General features: G+C 40.5%; 1 protein-coding gene across 1 annotated transcript in view; it reads right to left on the reverse strand.

The window, feature by feature from the left end:
- The window catches only part of NTN4 (netrin 4), a 313,859-nt gene that overhangs the window by 97,171 nt on the left and 191,259 nt on the right, over window positions 1–25,429 (reverse strand). The window contains exons 4-5 of the mRNA XM_075344817.1: window positions 5,334–5,460; window positions 208–396 (exon numbers count right to left, since the gene is read on the reverse strand). Coding sequence (XP_075200932.1) covers window positions 208–396; window positions 5,334–5,460 — 316 coding nt within the window. The remainder of the gene's footprint in view (window positions 1–207; window positions 397–5,333; window positions 5,461–25,429) is intronic.

A 25,429-nucleotide genomic window follows, 5' to 3' on the forward strand; every position in this document is an offset into this window, starting at 1 on the left:
CGAGGAACAACCTCGTTACTGCTGCAGTAATGATATTTGAGAATGGACCCCCGTGTCACCGATGAGCGATTTTGCACATTTTTGCGGCCGGATGTGCGTCCTCAATTCTGTGACCCCAACGAGTTCGCATTAGCGAGGTCATAGCGTGTAAAGCCCCCTTTAGTGTTCTACTTACTCATGCATACAATAAAATACTATTTGCTGTACCTTTGCAGGCATCTGGTGCGGAGAATGGGATCTTTAAATCTCGGAAGAATCCTGGCTTACACTTCTCGCAGTGTATCCCTTCTGTATTGTGCTGACAGTTATTGCATGCCCCTCCACTTCGGTTGCCTGATGCCAGCCACACATCCATGTCAAAACGACAGCTGTCAGCATGATCGTTACATTTGCACTCTATCAACGACAAAAGGAGAGGATAGTTAATAAAGGACTGGGTACACAGCAGCTATACACACTGTGATAGGAGTCAGGGTAGGTGTACATAACAGTTTTCTCTCTATCAGAGAAAAATGGTCCGATTACGCTAATCACACTCTACTCAGAGTTTCAGGAATTTCTCAAAGATGGAAATGAAAAAAAAAAAAAAAAAAATGTTTCTCCACCTTCCTCATTCTGTACATTTGTGAAAATCGACCTGCACTCAGATGTCATGTGACTGTGGTCCATTTTTTCCCGCACAGAATTGAATGGGCGATTGCCACTTGATGGGCGACTGCCTTTTGATGCTCGGATCCTGTGATATTTATTCACATGTCAAATTGGTCAGTGAAAAAAAACCAAATCGCTCATCTGCAATTGAATAACATTGGTCCGAGTGTTGTCCATTTTATTAACAGATGGAACTCAGATCGCAGAAATAGTCATGCGCATGAGTCCAAAATATGTCAAGAAAAGGTGGGGAATCTTTCTGAATTTTTTGACTAATCAGGAAAAACCAGGTACAGATGTAGTTATTACATGATAATTACAAAAAGCATCTTCCATACCTGGGCATTACTATCTAATATGATCACTATAGTAACATCACTGCTGTTAGTGTAATATGGATGTTACAAAACATCTAAAAAAAATAGATGTAAGTGAAAAAAAGTACATTGTAAAGTATACAGAAATTATTACTTTACTTACTAAAGTAACTTTTCTATACAACGTGTGACATAAGTATTGAACATGTCCCCTTTTTTCTAAGTTAATATATTTCTAAAGGTGCTACTTATATGAAATTCTCACCGCATGTCAGTAATAACCCATCCAATCCACACAGGGAAAGAAATCAAACCATAGATATCCATAAATTAAGTTGTGTGTGTAATAGTAAGAAATGGCACAAGGAAAAAAGTATTGACTATATGAAGAAAGAGGTGCAAAAAGCCATGGTACATTGTGACACCAGCTGAAATCTATCTGTAATTAGAATGCAATCCTGCCACTTAGTGAAAAATATCAACAAATTCAGCTAATGGCCTAAAAACAGGTGTCTCATTACCAAAATGGCACCCAAAAAACATCTCATGATGGGTTAAACCAATGAGCGGGATCAAGACTTTTGCAACCTTATTGTTGCAAAACATACTGATAGCATGGATTAAAGAAAAATTTTTAAACTACTGAAAGTTCCAGTGAGCACAGTTTGGGCCATAATTTGGAAGTAAAAAGAACATAATTTCACCATAAACCGGCCATTACCAGGTGCTCCCCACAAGGTTTCAGACAGAGTAAAATTATCAGAAGATCCAAAAGAAGCCAAAGACTACCTTTGGAGAGCTACAGAAAGACCTGTAATGAGCAGGTACAATTGTTTAAAAGAAAATAAGTAATGCACTCAAACTTCATGGCCTGTAAGTGTGCTCACCTATCAAGACCCCGTTGCTGAACAAAAAGCATGTTCAAGTGCATTTAAAGATTGCTGAACAACATTTACACAAACCTGTGAAATACTGAGAGTAATATAGTCTGGTCAGATGAGACCAAAATTGAACTCTTTGGATGCCATAATACACACATTGTTTGGAAACCAAAAGGCACTACATATCACCCCCAAAAACAACATGCCAACAGTGAAATTTGGAAGTGGGAAAATCATGGTGTGTTGCTGTTTTTCAACATACAGCACTGGCAAACTTAAAACAATTGATGGAAGGATGAATGGACAAATGTACCAAGACATTCTTGATAAAAATCTGCTGCCATCTACCAGGATGATGAGGATGAAATGAGTGTGGACATTTCAGCAAGACAATGATCCTAAACATACAGCCAAGGAAACGCTCAATTGATTTCAGAGGAAAAAAAAAATAAAGCTGCTAGAGTAGACCAGCCAATCACCTGACCTGAATCCAATAGAAAATTTATGGAAGGAACTAAAGCTCATAGTAGGAGCCCATGGGACATTCAGGATTTAAAGAGTGTTTGTGTGGAAGAATGGACAAAACCACACCTGAGCAATGCATGCGACTAGTTTCACAATACAGGAAGCATCTTGAAGCTGTCATCACCGACAAAGGGTTTTGTATACAACAAGATATTTAAGTGAGTTTGTTGAATACTTTTTCTGTGTCATTTTTCATTATTACAAATCACTAAATTTCTAAACATCTATGGTTTGATTTCTTTGCCTTATAAGAGATGTTACTGACATCTGGTGAGAAATTGACTTCAATAGCACCTTTGGAAATATATTTACTTTGAAAATTGGTGATGTGTTCAATACTTATTTCAATTGCTGTATAATATAATAAATCACTTTTATTTATTTATATAGTGCCAACATATTCCATAGCACTTTACAGTTCAAACCTTTTACTAAAATTTAGCAACTAATTTTCCTGGTTCAATCATAAACCGTATTACTGGTTTTCAAATTCATATAATAATCAACGGCAAATAATTTGAAAAAAAAAAAAACCCCAAACAAACAAAAAAACACACTTCCCACAAGAGTATATGTAGACATTCACTGGATTTTTATTGATTGTTGTGGAGCTGTAGTCTCAGATATCACAATGTGCATCTACAAGCTTATAAATAAAACATGCCTAAAGTGGGCTTTACACGCTGCGACATCGCTAGCCGATGCTAGCGATGGCGAGCGTGATAGCACCCGCCCCTATCGTTATGCCGATATTTGGTGATCACTGCTGCAGCGAACATTATCGCTACGGCAGCGTCACACGCAGCTCCCTGGTCGGCGTCGGCGCTGTGACTGCTGAACAATCCCTCCCTCAAGGGGGAGGGACGTTCGGCATCACAGCGACGTCACCAAGCGGCCGGCCAATCAAAGCGGAGGGGCGGAGATGAGCGGGACATAACATCCCGCCCACCTCCTTCCTTCCTCATTGCTGGCGTGTGGCAGGTAAGGAGAGGTTCCTCGTTCCTGCGGAGTCACACGTAGCGATGTGTGCTGCCGCAGGGATGAGGATCAACTTCGCCCATGCGACAGCAGCGATATTTGAGAATGGACCCCATGTCAACGAGGAGCGATTTTGGACGCTTTTGCAACGATCCAAAATCGCTCCTAGGAGTCACACACAACGAGATCGCTACAGCGGCCGGATGTGCGTCACAAAATCCGTGACCCCAACGAGATCGCTGTAGCGATCTCATAGCGTGTAAAGCTCGCTTAAGGTTGTACAAAGGATCAAACAGAGTCCAAAGCAGTTCATACACAGTAGATAACGGTCAGCCAAACAATGCTTCAGCCGACTCTCCCATACACAGGAGCACTCATTTTGCACCTGTGTTCAACATTAGAAAGCCGCTGACTGACATGTCAGTCAGTGGCTTATTTCTTGGAAAATAATGTGATAAGCAGTCCAAACTTGGACATGCCCGATCAACATCTTCCCTGACATTCAGTCGGCTGGGGCCCCTATACACACTAGACTGTCGACTGAACCTATCAAAATTAGCAGGTTCAGTTGGTATTAGTGTAATGTGTATGGGAGCCTTTAGTTCTTGAATTAGGTTTGTTTATTAAAGAAGATATACAGAGTGTAGAATTAAAATGCAGTAAGCCCTTCACTCCCAAGCCTGTTTTCACCAACCAAATTTACAAAACCTATTTTTTTTTTTTAGAGACCACATCACATTTGAAGTGACTATATAACCGAAGAGTAACACCAAACTGAACCCCTCAAGGTTCTCAAAACCACATTCAACAAGTTTATTAACTCTTTAGGTGCTTCACAGGAATTAAAGCAATGCGGAAGGAAATCAAGAAAATCTAACTTTATGTTGTGCAATTTCCTGAGTACAGGGATACCTAATATGTGGTAGATAACTACTGTCTGGGAGCGCGACAGGGCTCGGAAGGGAAGGAGCACCATTTGAATTTTGGAAAGAAAAATTGGCTGGAATAGATAGCGGATGCCATGTCGCATTTGCAAAGCCCCAGATGTGCCTAAATAGTGGAGATTCCCCACAAGTAACCCCATTTTAGAAACTACACACCTTCAGTAATTTATCGAAAGTAAAGCGAGCACCTTGAGCCCACATGTGTTTCACAGAATTTACTACTATTGAGCCATGAAACTGTAAAAATACATTTTTACCACAAAAATGTTACTTTAACCCCAATTTTTTTTTTCATTTTCACAAGGGTAGCATTCTAAAATGGATCATACAATTTGAAACCATGTAACGGTTTTCATTTTTATTACATAAATCAATAGTACACATGAAAATAAGCAACTTTGTAATATATCTCAGCAGACAAATTTGCTTCTTTCTCTGCCAGGATTGATCAGTCATTATCAAAATTCTCACTTCTGAGGTAAAATCTGTATTAAGTGAACACTTTCCCATTACTGAGATAGGAGATGGCAGGTGTGGTGTTACTGATGAGATTCTATGTAGAGAGATGAGGACGTCTGGGTAGAGCTAGAGACAAAGGGAGGAGCTAGAGGCACAGCTCCTCCCTCTTCTATCTACATAGAATCTCATCAGTAACAGCTGCCATCTCCTATCTCGGTAATGGAAAGTCTTCAATGAAAACAGACTTTCCTGAGAAATGAGAATTTTAATAATGACTGATCAATTCTGGCAGAGAAAGAAGCAAAGTTGTCTGATAAAATTAAGCAACTTTGTAATATATGTTATGTGTACTATTTCTGAAATAAAAATGTAAACGACAGGAAAAAGATGTATTGGTCACTAAGGGGCACAACAGTCAAGATGGATGTTACCATTTTTAAACAGCACAGTTTACATATCTCACAATATAACACTGTCCAAAAATAATAGTTAGTGATCTGAAGACCACAGAATAGTTATCAACACTTCATAATAGGACAAATACCACATTTTAACTCAGAAATGGGTCATTTACTTACTTTCACACATATTAGGTTCTCCTGTTTTACCATTTGCTGCTTTCCACGCCCGGTCATTATAAAGGGGCGCACACTGCTCACAGTGAGGTCCTGCTGTATTGTGCTTACAAATACATTTGCCATTGACCTGTAGAGTTAATACATAAAGATGAAACCATTATACATGTATAAACATCAGTCCAATTCTGATTTAAATACCAAGCAAACTGTAGAATGAAGTATTGTATATACATTAGTAGAGATTTATTAATGCATTACACCAGATTTCTGGCATTGTAAAGGTAAACTATAGCCGGTGAAACCAGACTGTCTTTAGTAATACAACAGGTGGGAGTCATGCTGAGGAAGAGGGCATAGGGTGGGGAAAAAAAATTATTTAGTCAGCCACCAATTGTGCAAGTTCTCCCACTTAAAAAGGTGAGAGAGGCCTGTAATTGACGTCATAGGTAGACTACAACTATGAGAGACAAAATGAGAAAACAAATCCAGAAAATCACCGCGTCTGATTTGGTAAGATTCGTTTTGCAAATTATGGTGGAAAATAGGTATTGGTCAATAACAAAAGTGCATCTCAATAATTTGTTATATATCCTTTGTGGGCAATGACAGAGGTCAAACCTTTTCAGTAAGTCTTCATAAGGTTGGCGCACACTGTTGGTGGTATGTTGGTCCATTCCTCAATTCAGATCTCCTCTAGAGCAGTGATGTTTTAGGCCTGTCACTGGGCAACACGGACTTTCAACTCCCTCCAAAGGCTTTCTATGGGGCTGAGATCTGGAGAATGGCTAGGCCACTCCAGGACCTTCATATGCATCTTACGAAGCCACTCCTTTGTTGCCCTGCCAGTGTGCTTGGGATCATTATCATGCTGAAATATCCAGCCACGTTTCAATGCCCTTGCTGATGGAAAGAGGTATGCACTCAAAATCTCACGATACATGGCCCCATTCATTCTTTCATGTACACGGATCAGTCATCCTGGTCCCTTTGCAGAGAAACAGCCGAAAAGCATGATGCAGCATGAAGCAGGGGAACATGTCTGGCACTGCAGTATCTGAATCCCTGGTGGTGTAGTGTATTACTGATGGTAGTCTTTGTTACAGTGGCCCTAAGTCTGTGGAGGTCATTCACTAGGTCCCCCCATGTTTTGTGATTTTTGCTCATCGTTCTTGTGATCATTTTGACCCAGTGGTCTTGTATGTTTCCATTTTCTTATTATTGCTCCCACAGTTGATTTCATCACACCAAGCTGCTTGTCTATTGCAGAATCAGTCTTCCAGCCTGGTGCAGGGCTACAATTTTGTTTCTGGTGTCCTTCAACAGCTCTTTGGTCTTCACGATAGTGGAGTTTGGAGTGTGACTGTCTGAGGTTGTGGACAGGTTTCTTTTATACTGATAACAAGTTCAAACTGGTGCCATTACTACAGGTAATCATTGGAGGACAGGGGAGCCTCTTAAAGGAGTAGTTACAGGTCTGTGAGAACCTGCCATGTTTTTAGATGACTAAATACTTATTTTCCACCATAATTTGAAAAACAAATCTTGCCAAATAAGACGCGGTGATTTTCTGGATTTGTTTTCTGATTTTGTCTCTCAAAGTTGTGGTCTACCTATGATGTCAATTACAGGCCTCTCTCATCTGTTTAGGTGGGAGAACTTGCACAATTGGAGGCTGAATACATACCTTTTTTTTCCCCCACTGTATGTGACATTACTTTTACAAACCAGTTAACCAACTGTACAAAAGGATGATTTATTTTATAATGTGTTGTAAAAGTACATGGCCATGTATTAGAATTAGAGCGCTAATGAGGCAATTTTTGACCTAATCCACTGTGATGAATTTATTCTGTGCTAATCATAAAACACAGAAGCTATCATATGGAAAAACTGATCGCTGAAACACAGGCATAAATTAACATAACTGCTTCTAAATGGTTTCACTGGGAAGCCTTTCTCTCTTCACCATTTTAAGGCTAAGTTCACACACTGCATTTTTTTGACGCTGCGTTTTTGGTCGCTAAAAACGCACAAAAATGCCCCCGCTTCGAAAAAACGCATCAAAAAACGCATGCGTTTTTATCGCGATTTGGTGCGTTTTTGGCTGCGTTTTGCTGCGTTTTTGATCTCTGCGTTTTGCTGCGTTTTTCCAATGCATTGCATGGGAGGAAAACGCAGAAAAACGCAGGAAAGAATTGACATGTCCATTTTTTTTTCAAGCTCAAAAACGCAGCATAAAAAAAAAGTTGTGTGCGGACAGCAAAAATGAAAACTCATAGACTTTGCTGGGGAAGCAAAGTCATGCAGTTTTGAGGCCAAAAACGCACCCGAAAAACGCGCAAAAACGCCGCGAAAAACGCACTGTGCGCACATAGCCTAACAGACTATTTTGAGGTCCATAAGTTCTTTCTTTGCATTGAAGTCCACTATTACAACCAATGTAACACATGCTACCTTGTGAAACGACCAGTCCCCCATGGTCCCTGAATACTAAATTGTTTAACCTCCTTTTTCACCGTCCTCCACCCTTTTTCTAAACTTCTCATACTTCTCAATATTATATATATATATATATATATATATATATATATATATATAAGAGAGAGAGAGAGAGAGAGAGAGAGACATATATATACACACATACACCCTATTCCAAGTCAAAACGGTGTTTTATGATACATATAATGCTAACAAGCATATTTAAGCAGAGACCACATATATCTACATCATGTTAAGGATTACGTTTTTCACTACATCCTGATTTTGTTGATTTGCTGACTTAATTTCTCTTGCTGAAAAAAAATCAATAAAATTTAAAATGGGAAAAATAAATAACTCACTTAAAACAAATAAAATAGAACTTTTTTTTCTCCAATGTACATATTTTTTATAATAAATACGTACATAATTTTTATAATAAATTGTTTACATTTCTGTAAAAAAAAAAAAAAACAACAAACAAAAAACACAGAAGGTATCACTTTGCTGTAACTAAGGCATATTGAAGAGCCAGTATGGTCTTCCATATTTATTCAGACTAAAAGTAGGCTAAGCAAGTCTCGTTTCACGATTACACTACTATATTACTTACAGGATGAAATATATAGATGACAATATGCATGATGACTGCAGTAATAGGGAACTTATGATTGGGGTTTCATGTACCAGTCTTAATTTAAAGCTGCAGAAGTGTTGTTTACTTTACCAATCCTTCTAACCTCAATTTCTTTAAAAAAGAAAAGTGTCAAAGGCAGTATAAAACTGGAAAAAGTCACAGTTTTGCGCAGCTTTTTTAGCACTGGATTTAATGAATCCCTTTTCTATCTGTAGTGCCAAATCAAATAAAGATTACAGTGCCTAACATTTACATTATGGTAATATGCATTACTGTAAAATAATAAATTACACATAAAACTTTTATTTCTCTATTGAAAAACATAAGTTATGACATAGTAAAACAGCTATACAATAACCAATTAATAAACATTTTTTCCCCCAGTATTTTAAGGCTAAATCAATAAATTTCCATGTTAAACATACAAATACAGTCAGGGCCAGAAATATTTGGACAGTGACACAGGTTTTGTTATTTTAGCTGTTTACAAAAACATGTTCAGAAATACAATTATATATATATAATATGGGCTGAAAGTGCACACTCCCAGCTGCAATATGAGAGTTTTCACATCCAAATCGGAGAAAGGGTTTAGGAATCATAGCTCTGTAATGCATAGCCTCCTCTTTTTCAAGGGACCAAAAGTAATTGGACAAGGGACTCTAAGGGCTGCAATTAACTCTGAAGGCGTCTCCCTCGTTAACCTGTAATCAATGAAGTAGTTAAAAGGTCTGGGGTTGATTACAGGTGTGTGGTTTTGCATTTGGAAGCTGTTGCTGTGACCAGACAACATGCGGTCTAAGGAACTCTCAATTGAGGTGAAGCAGAACATCCTGAGGCTGAAAAAAAAGAAAAAATCCATCAGAGATAGCAGACATGCTTGGAGTATCAAAATCAACAGTCGGGTACATTCTGAGAAAAAAGGAATTGACTGGTGAGCTTGGGAACTCAAAAAGGCCTGGGCGTCCACGGATGACAACAGTGGTGGATGATCGCCGCATACTTTCTTTGGTGAAGAATAACCCGTTCACAACATCAACTGAAGTCCAGAACACTCTCAGTGAAGTAGGTGTATCTGTCTCTAAGTCAACAGTAAAGAGAAGACTCCATGAAAGTAAATACAAAGGGTTCACATCTAGATGCAAACCATTCATCAATTCCAAAAATAGACAGGCCAGAGTTAAATTTGCTGAAAAACACCTCATGAAGCCAGCTCAGTTCTGGAAAAGTATTCTATGGACAGATGAGAAAAAGATCAACCTGTACCAGAATGATGGGAAGAAAAAAGTTTGGAGAAGAAAGGGAACGGCACATGATCCAAGGCACACCACATCCTCTGTAAAACATGGTGGAGGCAACGTGATGGCATGGGCATGCATGGCTTTCAATGGCACTGGGTCACTTGTGTTTATTGATGACATAACAGCAGACAAGAGTAGCCGGATGAATTCTGAAGTGTACAGGGATATACTTTCAGCCCAGATTCAGCCAAATGCCGCAAAGTTGATCGGACGGCGCTTCATAGTACAGATGGACAATGACCCCAAGCATACAGCCAAAGCTACCCAGGAGTTCATGAGTGCAAAAAAGTGGAACATTCTGCAATAGCCAAGTCAATCACCAGATCTTAACCCAATTGAGCATGCATTTCACTTGCTCAAATCCAGACTTAAGACGGAAAGACCCACAAACAAGCAAGACCTGAAGGCTGCTGCTGTAAAGGCCTGGCAAAGCATTAAGAAGGAGGAAACCCAGCGTTTGGTGATGTCCATGGGTTCCAGACTTAAGGCAGTGATTGCCTCCAAAGGATTCGCAACAAAATATTGAAAATAAAAATATTTTGTTTGGGCTTCGTTTATTTGTCCAATTACTTTTGACCTCCTAAAATGTGGAGTGTTTGTAAAGAAATGTGTACAATTCCTACAATTTCTATCAGATATTTTTGTTCAAACCTTCAAATTAAACGTTACAATCTGCACTTGAATTCTGTTGTAGAGGTTTCATTTCAAATTCAATGTGGTGGCATGCAGAGTCCAACTCGCGAAAATTGTGTCACTGTCCAAATATTTCTGGACCTAACTGTATAACAGGGAGGCAGTTAGAGTTTATTGAAAATGCTAAATATTTTGACGTGACGGGCATTTTGTTCTAAAACATGAAATGTTTGCTCATTTGGCCTGTGTGAGTTGGAGATTCATCTTTCAAGAACTTTCTTTTATGAGAAGTCAGAAATGTTTACACTAAGATGACTGTCATTTAATATTCTCTCTTAGGAACCTCAAAGTATTCTCTTGTTTATCCTGAGAAAACTGAGAAAACCCTTTATACATTCAGTACGTTTGATACTGTATCTCCTGAAATTGCTGTGGTTATTATTCATACAGAACAAGGCAAACAAAACCACAAAAAGTATACATCAAAATATTTAAAATAATTCATTTCAATGCTTTGAAAATTATATGAAAGAAAAAACAAAGCTTACAAATTTCATATGGCTCACTGGCAAGAAAAAAGCTGAAATCTTATCAAATATGAAATATGGCTGTTCTTCAAAGGGAACCTGTCATGTAAAGAAACACTATTAACCTGCAGATATAGGGTTAGTCTGAAGGTTATTAGTGTTCTGACGCTGCCAAGAGGCCGCACTGGAAGTCCTGCTGCAAGGAGGAAATTAATTTTATACTTCCCAGCAGCCTTGGAGTTTGATCCAAGGGGTGAGCAGATGCGGTTTCAGTTACCGCTCTGTGAATAGTGAACATCGGCTGACTGACAGCCAGTCTCACATTGCAACAGAGTCGGCTGTCAGTCACTGTCAGGGGTGAGGTTATAGCCGCTTGTCACTATGCACAGAGAGGTGACGGAAACCGCACCAGCCCACCCCTTGACTGAAACCCCAAGGCTGCTGGGAGGAAAAACTGTTTATTTTCTCCTGGCAGAGGGTCTCTCAGTGTGGGCCTAGACAGCTTCAGAACGCTATTAACTTGCAGATTAACCCTATATCTGCTGGTTAATATCATCTTCTTACATTACCTTTTAAAGGGGCTGTTCAGTACTTTGGATATTAATGACTTCTCTTTAAAATAGATAATCAAAATCAAATTGATGGAGATGGCTGTCTGCAGGTCCTGTACTAGCCGGAAGAAAATAGTGTATGGCGCCAGGGCACTTTACGCTGTATACTGTGTAGTTGTCATTCTTGGGTACTAACTTCCAGAATATTAATTACAATTGAGGCTGAGCTGCAGTACCCAATAACACTACATTTTAGACAAATAACAGTAGCAAAGCAAAATCAGTAACAATAGTCGCTTTCCCTAGTAGGTTCAAGAGGTTTAAAAAAGCACTCCCACTAACATGTTTATGGTTTAAATGTGTGTGTGTGTGTGTGTGTGTGTGATATACTGAGAGTGTATTAATATACTAGCCTATTGCTGCTCTCTATGCTGTCCAGCGCTGGTCTTTTGCTCTTATGAATGACGTCACTGCTCTGCAGACTCCTCCGGGTCATGCACAGAACAGTGTGATCCAAAAGTGACTTTTACGATGCAGCTCTATGAAGCATTAGCATAGGCTCCATAAGCTTTCATGCACTGAAAATTAGACTTCTGGTTCCTGTAGACTGTAGAGTCGGAAGGTCTTATTTGTGGTGAGATTAATGAGAAGAGCAGCAGACCACTGGGTTGATAACCATGTGTAAATTTACAGACAGTCCATAAAACCCCAGTGCTTTTTTCTTCCGTCCATAGCGTCCAGCATAAAGAGCAATGTCCATGATTTTTAAACATTTTCTTACAAGGTTTGTACTGTGCATACGCTATAAAAGCTGCCATACAATCAGGACCTTAGAATGACGTATCTGCGAGAAAAGAAGATCAGCTAATCACCCCTGCACATGAAAGGACTCTATTTGAATCTTCTGCATCAGAATTGGTGCCACCCGTGGCTGGGGAGTGTATTCTGTGTATCATTGTGTATCTCTGTGTATCTGTCTTTCAGCTCCCGTTTCAAGCTCATACTCTGCACTTCACTGGCCTTTGCTGCACAGGCCATGCAGCTACCGCACCCTAGCTATGGAGGCCTGTGCAAGGCCGTACTAAGTGCGCACAAAGATACAGACTCACGATCCAGTCGATACGACACGGGTTCACTACTGGAAGTCCGATGTTGTGGTCTTTGTTGGTGCGCCCTTCCTCTTGCAGGGCAGGGGGGAACACTTCTTTCTTTGTAACACCATCTTCAGGAATGTCTCAGTCCGATGCGTACTAGTTAGTCTTCAGGTTACTCTTACGGTCCGGTTTGCATTTACTCTCGCAGCCGGCATCATACTTTTTCCCAAACAGCCAAACACAACACAGGAACGTATCCTCTATCAGGCAACCTGACTGCTCCAGTTCCTGCCTAAAATTCTTCTCCCGCTCTTTCCCGCACTTATTGGGGCAGGTCAGTTCAAGTTTACAGCTCAGAGGGGGGAGCATCAGCTGAGCCAGCCAGTCCACAACATGCAGAATAACAGAGGAACGCAGTGTCTGAAACTCACAGTACCATTCAACCATATAGTACCGTATGAGCGATAGCCCCTACACATTGTGTTTTTTTTCTTTGTAGGCCTCATTCCGTTTTCAGTAAACAATAGAATGATGTGCTTAACCAAAAAGCTCTTTCTTGGTCTCATCTGTCCACTAGAAGCTTTCCCAGAAGGATTTTGGCTTACTCACGTACATTTTGGCACGCTACGGTCTAGCATTTTTAGGTCTGTTTCAGAAGTGGGGTCCTCTTGGGTCTTCTGCCAAAGTGTTTCATTTTATTAAAATGTTGACAGATAGTTCCCTTGATTGCTGCTTAGGAAGCAAAGGTCCTAGTGATCATCTGAGTCAATCAGTTAGAGTTGTTTTTGTCTGTGCAGGGACCTTTAGGGACTGCGCAGCCAGGACCTCTAGTCTGTACAAGAACCAGGTTGGATCAGGTGTAGTAGTTTTAAGAAAGACCTTACTTTTTTTTACCTGTGCATGTTACTGTGCATACAGAGTACAATGTACAGAACCACATTTCCTCTCTTGTATACTTTGTTTTTCTTCTTTGGTTTTTGAAAATTACACAAACTTGAGCTCACCCTTATATTGTGAATCCTATGAAGGGTGCACGAGAAAAAACAACAACTGACCAACGGTATCAGTCCACAAAGATAGATGTGAATCCAGCTGCTTATCTAATAGGAAAAAAAAACATTTATTGGATGAGCTGCTGGATTCACATCTCTCTTCATAAGTGTAATTTTCAGTTTCTGTATATTTTATTATATCTTTTCATGGAACAATACTGAAGCTTTGACATTTTCCTACAATATAAAGTAGTTAGCGTACAGCTTGTATAACAATGTAAATTGTGTGTGCCCTCTAAATAATTCAACACACAGCCATTAAAGGGAATCTGTCATCAGGTTTTTGCTCCCCCATCTGAGAGCAGCATAATGTAGAGACAGAGACTCAGATTCCAGAAATGTGTCACTTAGGCCCCTTTCACATTGCATTTTTCCCTACGTCCACAGGTCCCGTCGGGACATCCGTCCGGACCGCCCCTCCCCCACTCTGCAAAGCGTGCTCCGGACGCATGCGCCCGACAGGGCCATTCACTGTTATGGAGCGCAGTGCGTTGGCGTGTGCTCTGTTTTTGCATACGTTTTTGCAGACGGACACCCGAACGTACTCCTCTACGTTCGGGTGTCCTTCTGCAAAAATGTATATGTGCAAAAAATGGCACAAAACAGAGCACACGCTAACGCAGTGCGCTCCATAACAGTGAATGGCCCTGTCGGGCGCATGCGTCTGGAGCACGCTTTGCAGAGTGGGGGAGGGGCGGTCCGGACGGATGCCCCGACGGGACCTGTGGACGTAGGGAAAAATGCAATGTGAAAGTAGCCTTACTCAGCTGTTTACTGTCATGTTGATAAAATTAATGTTTTATCTGCTACAGATCTAGCAGTTATACAGAGGTCATGAATATGCTGGACTAGCTGGCAGCAAGCCAAGTAGTCCTCTAATGATAAAATCACTGATTAGTCAGCAGTAGATTATCTAAACTACACTAAGTAGCCCAGTAAGTGACACATCACTGGAATTAGGATCTCTGCCCCTACATTATGCTGCTCTCAGATTATGTGGCAAAAACCTGATGACAGATTCCCTATAATGTCAAAAGCACTAGCAACAAAAATGAGTACACCTGTAAGTGAAAATACCCAAATTGTGCCCATTATGCCATTTCCCCTTCCCAGTGTCATGTGACTCATTAGTGAGCAAGATCTCAAGTGTGAATGGGGCGCAGGTATGTTAAATTTGGTGTTTAACGCTCACACACTCTCTCATACTGGTCACTGGAAGGCCAACATGGCACCTCATTGCAAATAATTCTCTGAGGATCTTTAAAAAAGAATTGTTACATCACATAAAAATCTGCCTATGCTATAAGAAGATTGCCAATACTCTGAAAGTGAGCTGCAGCATGGTAGCCAAGACCACACAAGGTGGGAGAAATTCAAGATGACTGTCAATCTTACTCGGTCTGGCGCTCAATGCAAGATCTCACCTTATTCGGCAAGGATGATTCTGAGAAAGGTTAGGAATCAGCCCAGAACTACACAGGAAAACTTAGTCAATGACTTTAAGAGAGCTGCGACCATAGTCTCAAAGCTTACCAAAAGTAACACACTACACTGTCATGGATTAAAATCCGACAGCGCACGCGCAATCCTGTAGCTAACGACAGGACTTGTCCAGGACTGTTTGAAGTTCACCAATGACCATCTGGATAATCTAGAGGAGGCATGGGAGAATGTCATGTGATCAGATGAGACCAAAAGAGAACTTTTTGCTATCAACTCTATTCATCATGTTTGGAGGAAGAAGGATGATGAGTACAACCCCAAGAACACTGTTCCAAACATGATGCACGGGAGTGGAAACATCATACTTTGGGGGTTCTTCGATACAAAGGGGAGAGCACTGTATTGAAAGGAGGATGAATAGGGTCATGTATCACAAGATTTTGTCCAACGCCCTCTTCCCTCAGCAAGAGCATTGAAGATGGGTCATGGCTGGGTCTTCCAGTATGACAATGACTCGAAACACACAGCCAGGGCAACTTAGGAGTGGCTCCGTAAGAAATATTTCAAGGTCCTGAAGTGGCCTAGCCACTCCTATAGCTGTACCCAATAGAAAATCTTTGGAGATAGCTGAAACCGGAAAGATCTGGAGAAGATCTGTTTGGAGAAGTTTGCCAAAATTCCTGCTGCAGTGTGTGTAAACTTGATCAAGAACTACAGGAAACGTCTGACCGCTGAATTTACAAACAAAGGTGTCTGTGCCAAATATTAAGTTCTGTTTTTCTATTGTATCAAAATATTATTTTATGCAATAAAATGCAAATTAATCATTTAAAAATCATACAATGTGATTTTTTTAAATTTTATTTTGTCTATTACAATTGAAGTGTACCTGTGATAAAACCTTGGGAAACCTTGCAAAATCAACATTGTATCAAGCACTTATTTTCACCACTGTATGTACGGTATATATAGCACAACTGGACAAACAGACATGAATCGCACATCCCAAATTCATACTTTGATCTAAAGCCGCTAGGCAAAAATGAAACACCTGAACACGAGGTTCTTGGTTTAACATTCTGATCAGATTGTATGAAGCCCACTGCCACATCACAGCAAACCTCTGAGTGGGTCCCTAATCTATGCCTTAAAAGTGCGGTGACGTGCGCCGACCACCGCAGTAGCAGCAAGCAGGGCAGTTGACCTGGTGCTTCACAACACCCATGCTTCAAGAAACCAAGGGAAAAATTGTGAAAACATACCCTGCTGTAACTAAATAAAAGCATAGTGCATATAAACATAGGGTACTTAGTAAACATTGTTTTTGATCAAAAAAAGCATAAAGCTATCCCACCAACGCCAAGGTGTACCCAGTTGGGATAGTACCTACACTCTCTAATATTAAAACCTTACCATGGGTCTAAAATAGGCCTCAATGTGGCTAAGGGCTGAGAGTGACCGGGTCCCAACAAGACCCATGCTTCAAGGCAGCGCCCCCATGGCTCCAAGCCACGCCGTCCCATCTACACAAAACAACCAGAACAATGGCTGCCACACAGCACCAGTACTCATAGAAAGGAGCTGTACACTCACCTTCCCCAAGCTCCCAGTGCATAAACTAAGAGCAAAAAAAGCAGAACCCCTCTTCGCAGTCTCTTGCTAATTAAATATGCCTGTGACAAATGGGAGGAGTGCTGATTACACATCTATATATATATATATATATAATTGCCTTATTTTGTATGTCTGTTTGGCTTGCTCCAAAATGACCTCATTACAGTGACAACCGTCGCCACACCGCGCGCTAAAGAGCCTGCGACCAACGGCTCGGCTAACTGAACAGCCTGAACTACGGGCTGACAGAACGACGTCCGACACTTTTCCATGCACCCACACGGAGCCCCGACTCCCCGGTGAGTGCTGCACTCCCACTCCCGGGAGCCCACACCGGCAACCCAGTCCCGACATATACCCACCGCTCGCCTCCGACCCCCGCACACATTACCCCACTCGGCTCCACCCCCCCGCATGCATACACTGAACACACACACGAATAGTCACCTGTCCCCAGCCATGCAGTCCCCAGCACTGACGTCCTCAGCGCCATGGCCCGCTCGGCTCTGCCCCCCCCGCACGCCGCCCCACCCACATCCCCCCACCCGCACTTTGCCCCCTCACACTTTACCCTGCTCGGCTCTGCCACCACCGCACTCCGCCCCCCACACACATTACCCCGCTCTCCACCCCCACACACATTACCCCGGCTGGCTCCGCCCCCCAGCACTCCACCCCCCAGCACACATTTCCCTGCTCGGCTCTGCCCCCACACTCCGCCCCCTGCACACATGGCTCTGCCCCCCGCACACATTACCCCGCTTGTACTGTTTTCCCTCCCTTTAGATCTCACATTTTATGTGGGACCACAGGTTCTCTATGGGGTTCAGATCAGGTGAACAAGGGGGCCATGTCATTATTTTTTCATCTTTTAGACCTTTACTGGCCAGCCATGCTGTGGAGTAGTTGGATGCATGTGATGGAGCACTGTCCGGCATGAAAATCATGTTTTTCTTGAACGATATTGACATCTTCCTGTACCACTGCTTGAAGAAGTTGTCTTCCAGAAACTGGCAGTAGGTCTGGGAGTTGAGCTTCACTCCATCCTCAAACCAAAAAGGTCCCACAAGTTCATCTTTGATGATACCAGCCTATACCAGTACCCCACCTCCATCATGCTGGTATTTGAGTCGGAGCTCTCTGCCCTTTACTGACCAGCCTCTGGCCCATCAAGAGTCACTCTCATTTCATCAGACCATAAAACCTTTCAAAACTCAGTCTTAAGATATTTGTTGGACCAGTCTTGACGTTTTATCTTATATTTCTTGTTCAAAGGTGGTCGTTTTTCAGCCTTCCTTACCTTGGCCATGTCTCTGCAACCCTGTTGGCTATTTGCCATGAAACGCTTTATTGTTCGGTGATCACGCTTCAAAAGTTTGGCAATTTCAAGACTGCTGCATCCCTCTGCAAGACATCTCACAATTTTGGACTTTTCAGAGCCCGTAAAATCTCTGTTATGACCCATTTTGCCAAAGGAAAGGAAGTTGCCTAATAATTAAGCACACCTTATATAGGGTGCTGATGTCATTACACCACACCCCTCCTCATTACAGAGATGCACATCACCTGATAAACTTAATTAGTAGTTGGCTCTCAAGCCTCTACAGCTTGGAGTAGGACAACATGTATAAAAAGTATCATGTGATCAAAATACTCGTGTGCCTAATAATGCTGCACACAGTGTATACACATATACACAAAACGCATCAAATGCAACATGCTAATGACACTCGCTCAAACTCTGTTGTGAATGTGAGCTGAGTGTCATACTGTGATCCACTTCTGTGACTCAGACTAAAAGTGCGAAAAAGGGAGAGATTAAAGGGAACCAATCAGCAGTTTTTTTGCCCTAGAAATTAGAGGCAGTGCCATCATGATAGTAAGTTGCTGATTAAAATTATACCTTTAGTTGAAATTGTCTGTTCAGGGAGGAAGGAGACGAACTCTAGTGCCACCTATTGGAAGTAGCAATTCTAAAAGTCAAAAGTGGCCCTTTAACGGGCCTTTTCATATGACTTTGGCACTGGAGGTAGTCTTATTTCTCCCTGAAGAGACAATCTCAATATTTCCCAGAGGGGCATTGCAGCTATAAGACTCCTCACTGACAGCCAGACTGGTTTGTCAGTCTCTGCAAGACTTTAGCTGAGAAATCCGATGCAAAACAATCTTTGTGCAAACTTTCCAAAATGACATAATTTGTGCATAGGCTTGAGCATCGGAGTGGGACTTTGTGGGTTGGGTATTTTGTACATACTCCTCCCTTGCTTCTTGCCTCCCCTTTATTTCAATTTTGCCCATCTGCTGCCACAATTATCACTATGGTCAGCGCTGGAAAACAGTATCTACAATAAAATCGCATCGGAGATCACACTGCGCTGACTCCAGGTTATTTCATTGAAGAGTTTGACAAAAGCTTCACTACAGTACTGCGCATGCCCCTTGTTTTGCTGTTAAGTCCTGGGTAATTTATAGTCGTGTGCTAGCTAGTTAAACATATATTAATGGAAAATGAATATTCACCCCTTCTACCCGCCCATAATCCCATTCACCCCTCTGTGCCGGCATCAGTGATTGGGTGAAGTCAGATGTGGTATTGTATTCTGCCAGCGTAGAGGGGAGGGCAGGATTATGGCCGGGAAGGGGTGATTATTCATTTTGCATTAATATACGTTTCATTAGCCAGTGCGCGACTATACATTTCCTGGGGCTTCCAGCAACACAACAGCGCAATGTACAGCAATAAAAGTTACATATCCTAAAAGGGTTGCCAAAGCCCTACTTCATACTACTATTAGTATGTTCTGCAAAAATTAACCGCAACTAGGGCTTCTTTTTGTAATAGGGTTTATATTTTAAGCATACTACAAAAAGCACAAACATTTTTGCTAGGATTTATTTTTGGGCTAGGTCTTATTTTAGGGGAAACATGCTGTTAACCAATGCCACTGACAAATCTCTGACAACAGCAACAATGGTGTGTGATCTCAGGGGTGTGAAATTTTAGGTGCCCATCAGCTCCCTTGTAACGCGTTCATGGAGTGCCAAAACGTTGTTATGGCAGATGGCTGGAGGTCCCAATGGTTGACATGTCAAAACTCCTATGAGGCCCCGCCAGTAGATACTGTGATTTTATACAGACACTGCAATGTGGTTATAATACAGTATACAGTCATATGAAAAAGTTTGGGCACCCCTATTAATGTTAACCTTTTTTCTTTATAACAATTTGGGTTTTTGCAACAGCTATTTCAGTTTCATATATCTAATAACTGATGGACTGAGTAATATTTCTGGATTGAAATGAGGTTTATTGTACTAACAGAAAATGTACAATCCGCATTTAAACAAAATTTGACCGGTGCAAAAGTATGGGCACCTCAACATAAAAGTGACATTAATATTTTGTAGATCCTCCTTTTGCAAAAATAACAGCCTCTAGTCTCTTCCTGTAGCTTTTAATGAGTTCCTGGATCCTGGATGAAGGTATATTTGACCATTCCTGTTTACAAAACAATTCCAGTTAAGTTTGATGGTCGCCGAGCATGGACAGCACGCTTCAAATCACCCACAGATTTTCAATGATATTCAGGTCTGGGGACTGGGATGGCCATTCCAGAACATTGTAATTGTTCCTCTGCATGAATGCCTAAGTAGATTTGGAGTGGTGTTTTTGGATCATTGTCTTGCTGAAATATCCATCCCCTGCGTAACTTCAACTTCATAACTGATTCTTGCACATTATTGTCAAGAATCTGCTGATACTGAGTTGAATCCATGCGACCCTCAACTTTAACAAGATTCCCGGTGCCGGCATTGGCCACACAGCCCCAAAGCATGATGGAACCTCCACCAAATTTTACTGTGGGTAGCAAGTGCTTTTCTTGGAATGCCGTGTTTTTTTGCCTCCATGCATAACGCCTTTTTGTATGACCAAACAACTCAATCTTTGTTTCATCAGTCCACAAGACCTTCTTCCAAACTGTAACTGGCTTGTCCAAATGTGCTTTTGCATACCTCAGGCGACTGTTTGTGGCGTGCTTGCAGAAACGGCTTCTTTCGCATCACTCTCCCATACAGCTTCTCCTTGTGCAACGTGCGCTGTATTGTTGACCGATGCACATTGACACCATCTGCAGCAAGATTAAGCTGCAGGTCTTTGGAGGTGGTCTGTGGATTGTCCTTGACTGTTCTCACCATTCTTCTTCTCTGCCTTTCTGATATTTTTCTTGGCCTGCCACTTCTGGGTTTAACAAGAACTGTAACTGTGTTCTTCCATTTCCTTACTATGTTCCTCACAGTGGAAACTGACAGTGTAAATCTCTGAGACAACTTTTTTTATCCTTCCCCTGAACAACTATGTTGAATAATCTTTGTTTTCTTCATAAGAGATTCAAATAGGAGAACAACTTGCAAGTGGCCACCTTAAATACCTTTTCTTATGATTGGATACACCTGCCTATGAAGTTCAAAGCTCAATGAGGTTACAAAACCTATTTAGTGCTTTAGTAAGTCAGTAAAACGTAGTTAGGAGTGTTCAAATCAAGAAATTGATAAGGGTGCCCATACTTTTGCACCGGTCAAATTTTGTTTAAATGCGGATTGCACATTTTCTGTTAGTACAATAAACCTCATTTCAATCCAGAAATATTACTCAGTCCATCAGTTATTAGATATATGAAACTGAAATAGCTGTTGCAAAAATCCAAATTGTTATAAAGAAAAAAGGTTAACATTAATAGGGGTGCCCAAACTTTTTCATTTGACTGCATATAACAAGTGATCAGATGACCATTGGTTCAAATCCCCTAAAAGCCCCTATAACTGTATTGCAGTATATCGAAAAAGGGAGAGGATGCCTTGGAATAGTCACCTAGAGAGACTAAAAAAGTAAATGTTAACTCAAACTACTATTTCACCAATTAAAAATAATTATTTGTCTGTAGAAGAGAAAGCACACATAGGGTCTTACCAGGTATAAGATTTCGCAAGTATGGTGCCAAAAGCACACTCACCTCTTGAAGTTGTGTCAGGCACAACTCTTTGATGCACAAGCACATATATCAAAAAGTGGTCAGCAGCAGCCCCGAAGCGAGAGATAAAACAATATGGATAAAAGAAATCCGGGTTTAATGCTGCGCTAGAAACCACATGAATCCAGGAATATGTGATGAAATTCTTTCTTTATTTCTGCAGGTCAACGCGTTTCAAAGACATATCCGTCTTCTTCATCAGGACAAAAGAACAGTCTCTGTTCTTTTGTCCTGATGAAGAAGACTGATATGTCTTTGAAACGCGTAGACTTGCAGAAATAAAGAAAAAGGATTTCATCACATACTCCTGGATTCATGTGGTTTCTAGAGCAGCATTAAACCCAGATTTCTTTTATCCATATTGTTTTACCAATTAAAAATAAAAAGATTGACAAATTATAAAAATAAAAAAAATACATTTTCTGTATTACTACATTTATAAAAATTGGTCTATGAAAAAAATATAAAATGACTTTACCTGTAAGGTAAATGCCGTAAAGCATAAAATAATAATAATAAAAAAACAGAATTGTAGGGTTTTTTTTGTCACCCACCTTCCCAAAAGTGAAAATAAAAAGTGATCAAAATATCTCATGTACCCCAATAATGTGTCAGTAAAAAAGTAAGCTTGCCACACAAGAAACATGCCTTCATATAGGATCCAAATGAACGAAAAATACAAAAAAATAAAAATAGTTATGGGTCTTGAGAGGGGTCACAAACCAATTCATTCTACATATTCCTAAAACATTTTCACCTCTAAAATGTAAAACTACACAAGTTTGGTATCACCATAATCATGGTGACCTGAAAATAATCATATTGCCTTGTAATTTGTACCGCACAATGAATGCTACAAAACTAAACAAATAAAATCTCATTTCATTTTTTACATTTTTTTCTCATAATTGCACTATGCTTAAATTTCTTTTCTTTACATTTTCCAGTACATTACATGCTAAAATAACTGGTGAAATTAAAAACTGCAACATGTCTCACAAAACACAAGCCCTCAGTTGCTATGTTGACAGAAATATAAAAAAGTTATGACTTTTGGAAAAATTGGAGGGATCAAACTAAAACTGTCCACAATGGCAAGTAGTTAATTTGGACAGTAGTTCATAGATGCATGTTGACGATATAGCTTACAAACTAAATTACATACCATGTAACATTTACTACTGTTAGTTCCTGATGGACACTGACATACTGTATATTTAGATGGAATAAAGAAGGTATAGTAGTTTCCTTATCCAGATACCGAGGGGGCTCAATTATGTACATACATCATTTTACAAGTGTACATTAATGAGTCTACTCATGAAGGTTTAGGATACGGCTTCTGTGAGAGAATTCATATTTGTTGAACCCTGTATGAACTCACTTTTTCAGTGAACATCTAAAAGTGGAAGTTCCTTTAGAGAATGGCACCAAATAGTTGTCTAGTTCACATGACATTCCTAAGAGTTTAAGGGGAAATGCCGTGCCTTCACCAGACAATTTACATGAGTCGCAAACTTTTTCTTTTAAGTTTTGATAAATTACATGTATGAAAGTCATAAGACTGGAGCTTAAATATATTGTTTTATGGCTGAGATGTTGCCAAAGGGCAAAGATGCTGGGCACAATAGACCTGAAAGCTGATTATATCCAAACTATAATTCCATAAAGGTTCGGAGATTTCTTAAAGGCATTTTAAACATTGAATGCAAATTCCATTTAGGTAACCCCATAGTCAAGATATTCTCTTCATGTTGACTTCATATTAACTACTATTAACTACAATACATAGAAACATGTCCAATAGACCACTTTGCAGGGTGCCAGAAGACCAAATTATTTTACTTTAAACACATTGGCAACACGGATGAGCACAATAAATAAGTGTGTGTGTAGATTATATATCTATATATATACATATATATATATATATATATATATATATATATATATATATATATATATATATAATATAATATATATATAATATATATATAATGTATTACATATATAATGTATTACATATACATACATATATATATATATACACATACACAGTACAGACCAAACGTTTGGACACACCTTCCCAATCAAAGAGTTTTCTTTATTTTCATGACTCTGAAAATTGTAGATTCACAGTGAAGGCATCAAAACTATGAATTGATACATGTGGAAAGAAATGCTTAACAAAAAAAAGTGAAACAACTGAAAATATGTCTTATATTCTAGGTTCTTCAAAGTAGCCACCTTTTGTTTTGATTACTGCTTTGCACACTCTTGGCATTCTCTTGATGAGCTTCAAGAGGTAGTCACTGGAAATGGTCTTCCAACAGTCTTGAAGGAGTTCCCAGAGATGCTTAGCCCTTGTTGGCCCTTTTGCCTTCACTCTGCGGTCCAGCTCACCCCCAAACCATCTCGATTGGGTTCAGGTCTTCTGGTGACTGTGGAGGCCAGGTCATCTGGCGTAGCACCCCATCACTCTCCTTCTTAGTCAAATAGCCCTTACACAGCCTGGAGGTGTGTTTGGGGTCATTGTCCTGTTGAAAAATAAATGATGGTCCAACTAAACGCAAACCAGATGAAATAGCATGCCGCTGCAGGATGCTGTGGTAGCCATGCTGGTTCAGTATGCCTTCAATTTTGAATTAATCCCCAACAGTGTCACCAGCAAAGCACCCCCACACCATCACACTTCCTCCTCGATGCTTCATGGTGGGAACCAGCCATGTAGAGTCCATCCATTCACCTTTTCTGCGTCGCACGGTGGTTGGATCCAAAGATCTCAAATTTGGACTCATCAGACCAAAGCACAGATTTCCACTGGTCTAATGTCCAATCATTGTGCTCTTTAGCCCAAACAAGTCTCTACTGCTTGTTGCCTGTCCTTAGCAGTGGTTTCCTACCAGCTATTTTACCATGAAGGCCTTCTGCACAAAGTCTCTTCTTAACAGTTGTTCTAGAGATGTGTCTACTGCTAGAAGTCAGTGTGGCATTGACCTGGTCTCTAATCTGAGCTGCTGTTAACCTGTGATTTCTGAGGCTGGTGACTCGGATAAACTTATCCTCCGCAGCAGAGGTGACTCTTAGTCTTCCTTTTCTGGGGCGGTCCTAATGTGAGCCAGTTTCTTTCATGATTACATAGTTACATAGTTACATAGTTACTAAGGTTGAAAAAAGACCTAGGTCCATCTAGTTCAACCTTCCAACCTTGATGGGTGAGACCGTTCCATTTTCCTTTTGAGATCATTGAACTTCTATTATGGTACACTAAGTTCACATCTAGGGTGTTTGTCCTGTTCATGTGCAGATTGCATTGTCCAGTACACCTTTTTTGTTATCCTCTATGAGTCCTGGTCTACTGGCCATTTGAGCCCCTGAGACATGCTAAAGGGGATGTGTGGCATCTTTATGGATAACTTTTATTGAAGTGAGGATCCCTTACTTCCTTTTAAGGAATATTTATTAAAAGTTAAGTTTTATTTTTTGTACCCATCCTGCTTTTTTTCTGATCTCTTATTGTAAACCCAATGTGTTGATAAGCTGTTATGGCAAAAGTGCCAGATTTGGCCCCCTCCCACTACATTAAGTCATGTCAGGATTCTCAAGTAACCTAGCAAACTCATCAGACATCCTCACTCTAGGCCTTTTAACCCCTTTACAACCTCTGATGTACAAGTACGTCAAAGGACATCTCCCTGACCTGCGAGCTCGCATCTCTCCTAGCAGCTGATGGCTC

This window comes from Anomaloglossus baeobatrachus, chromosome 4, assembly GCF_048569485.1.
Source record: "Anomaloglossus baeobatrachus isolate aAnoBae1 chromosome 4, aAnoBae1.hap1, whole genome shotgun sequence".
In the NCBI taxonomy this organism is placed as follows: Eukaryota; Metazoa; Chordata; class Amphibia; order Anura; family Aromobatidae; genus Anomaloglossus; species Anomaloglossus baeobatrachus.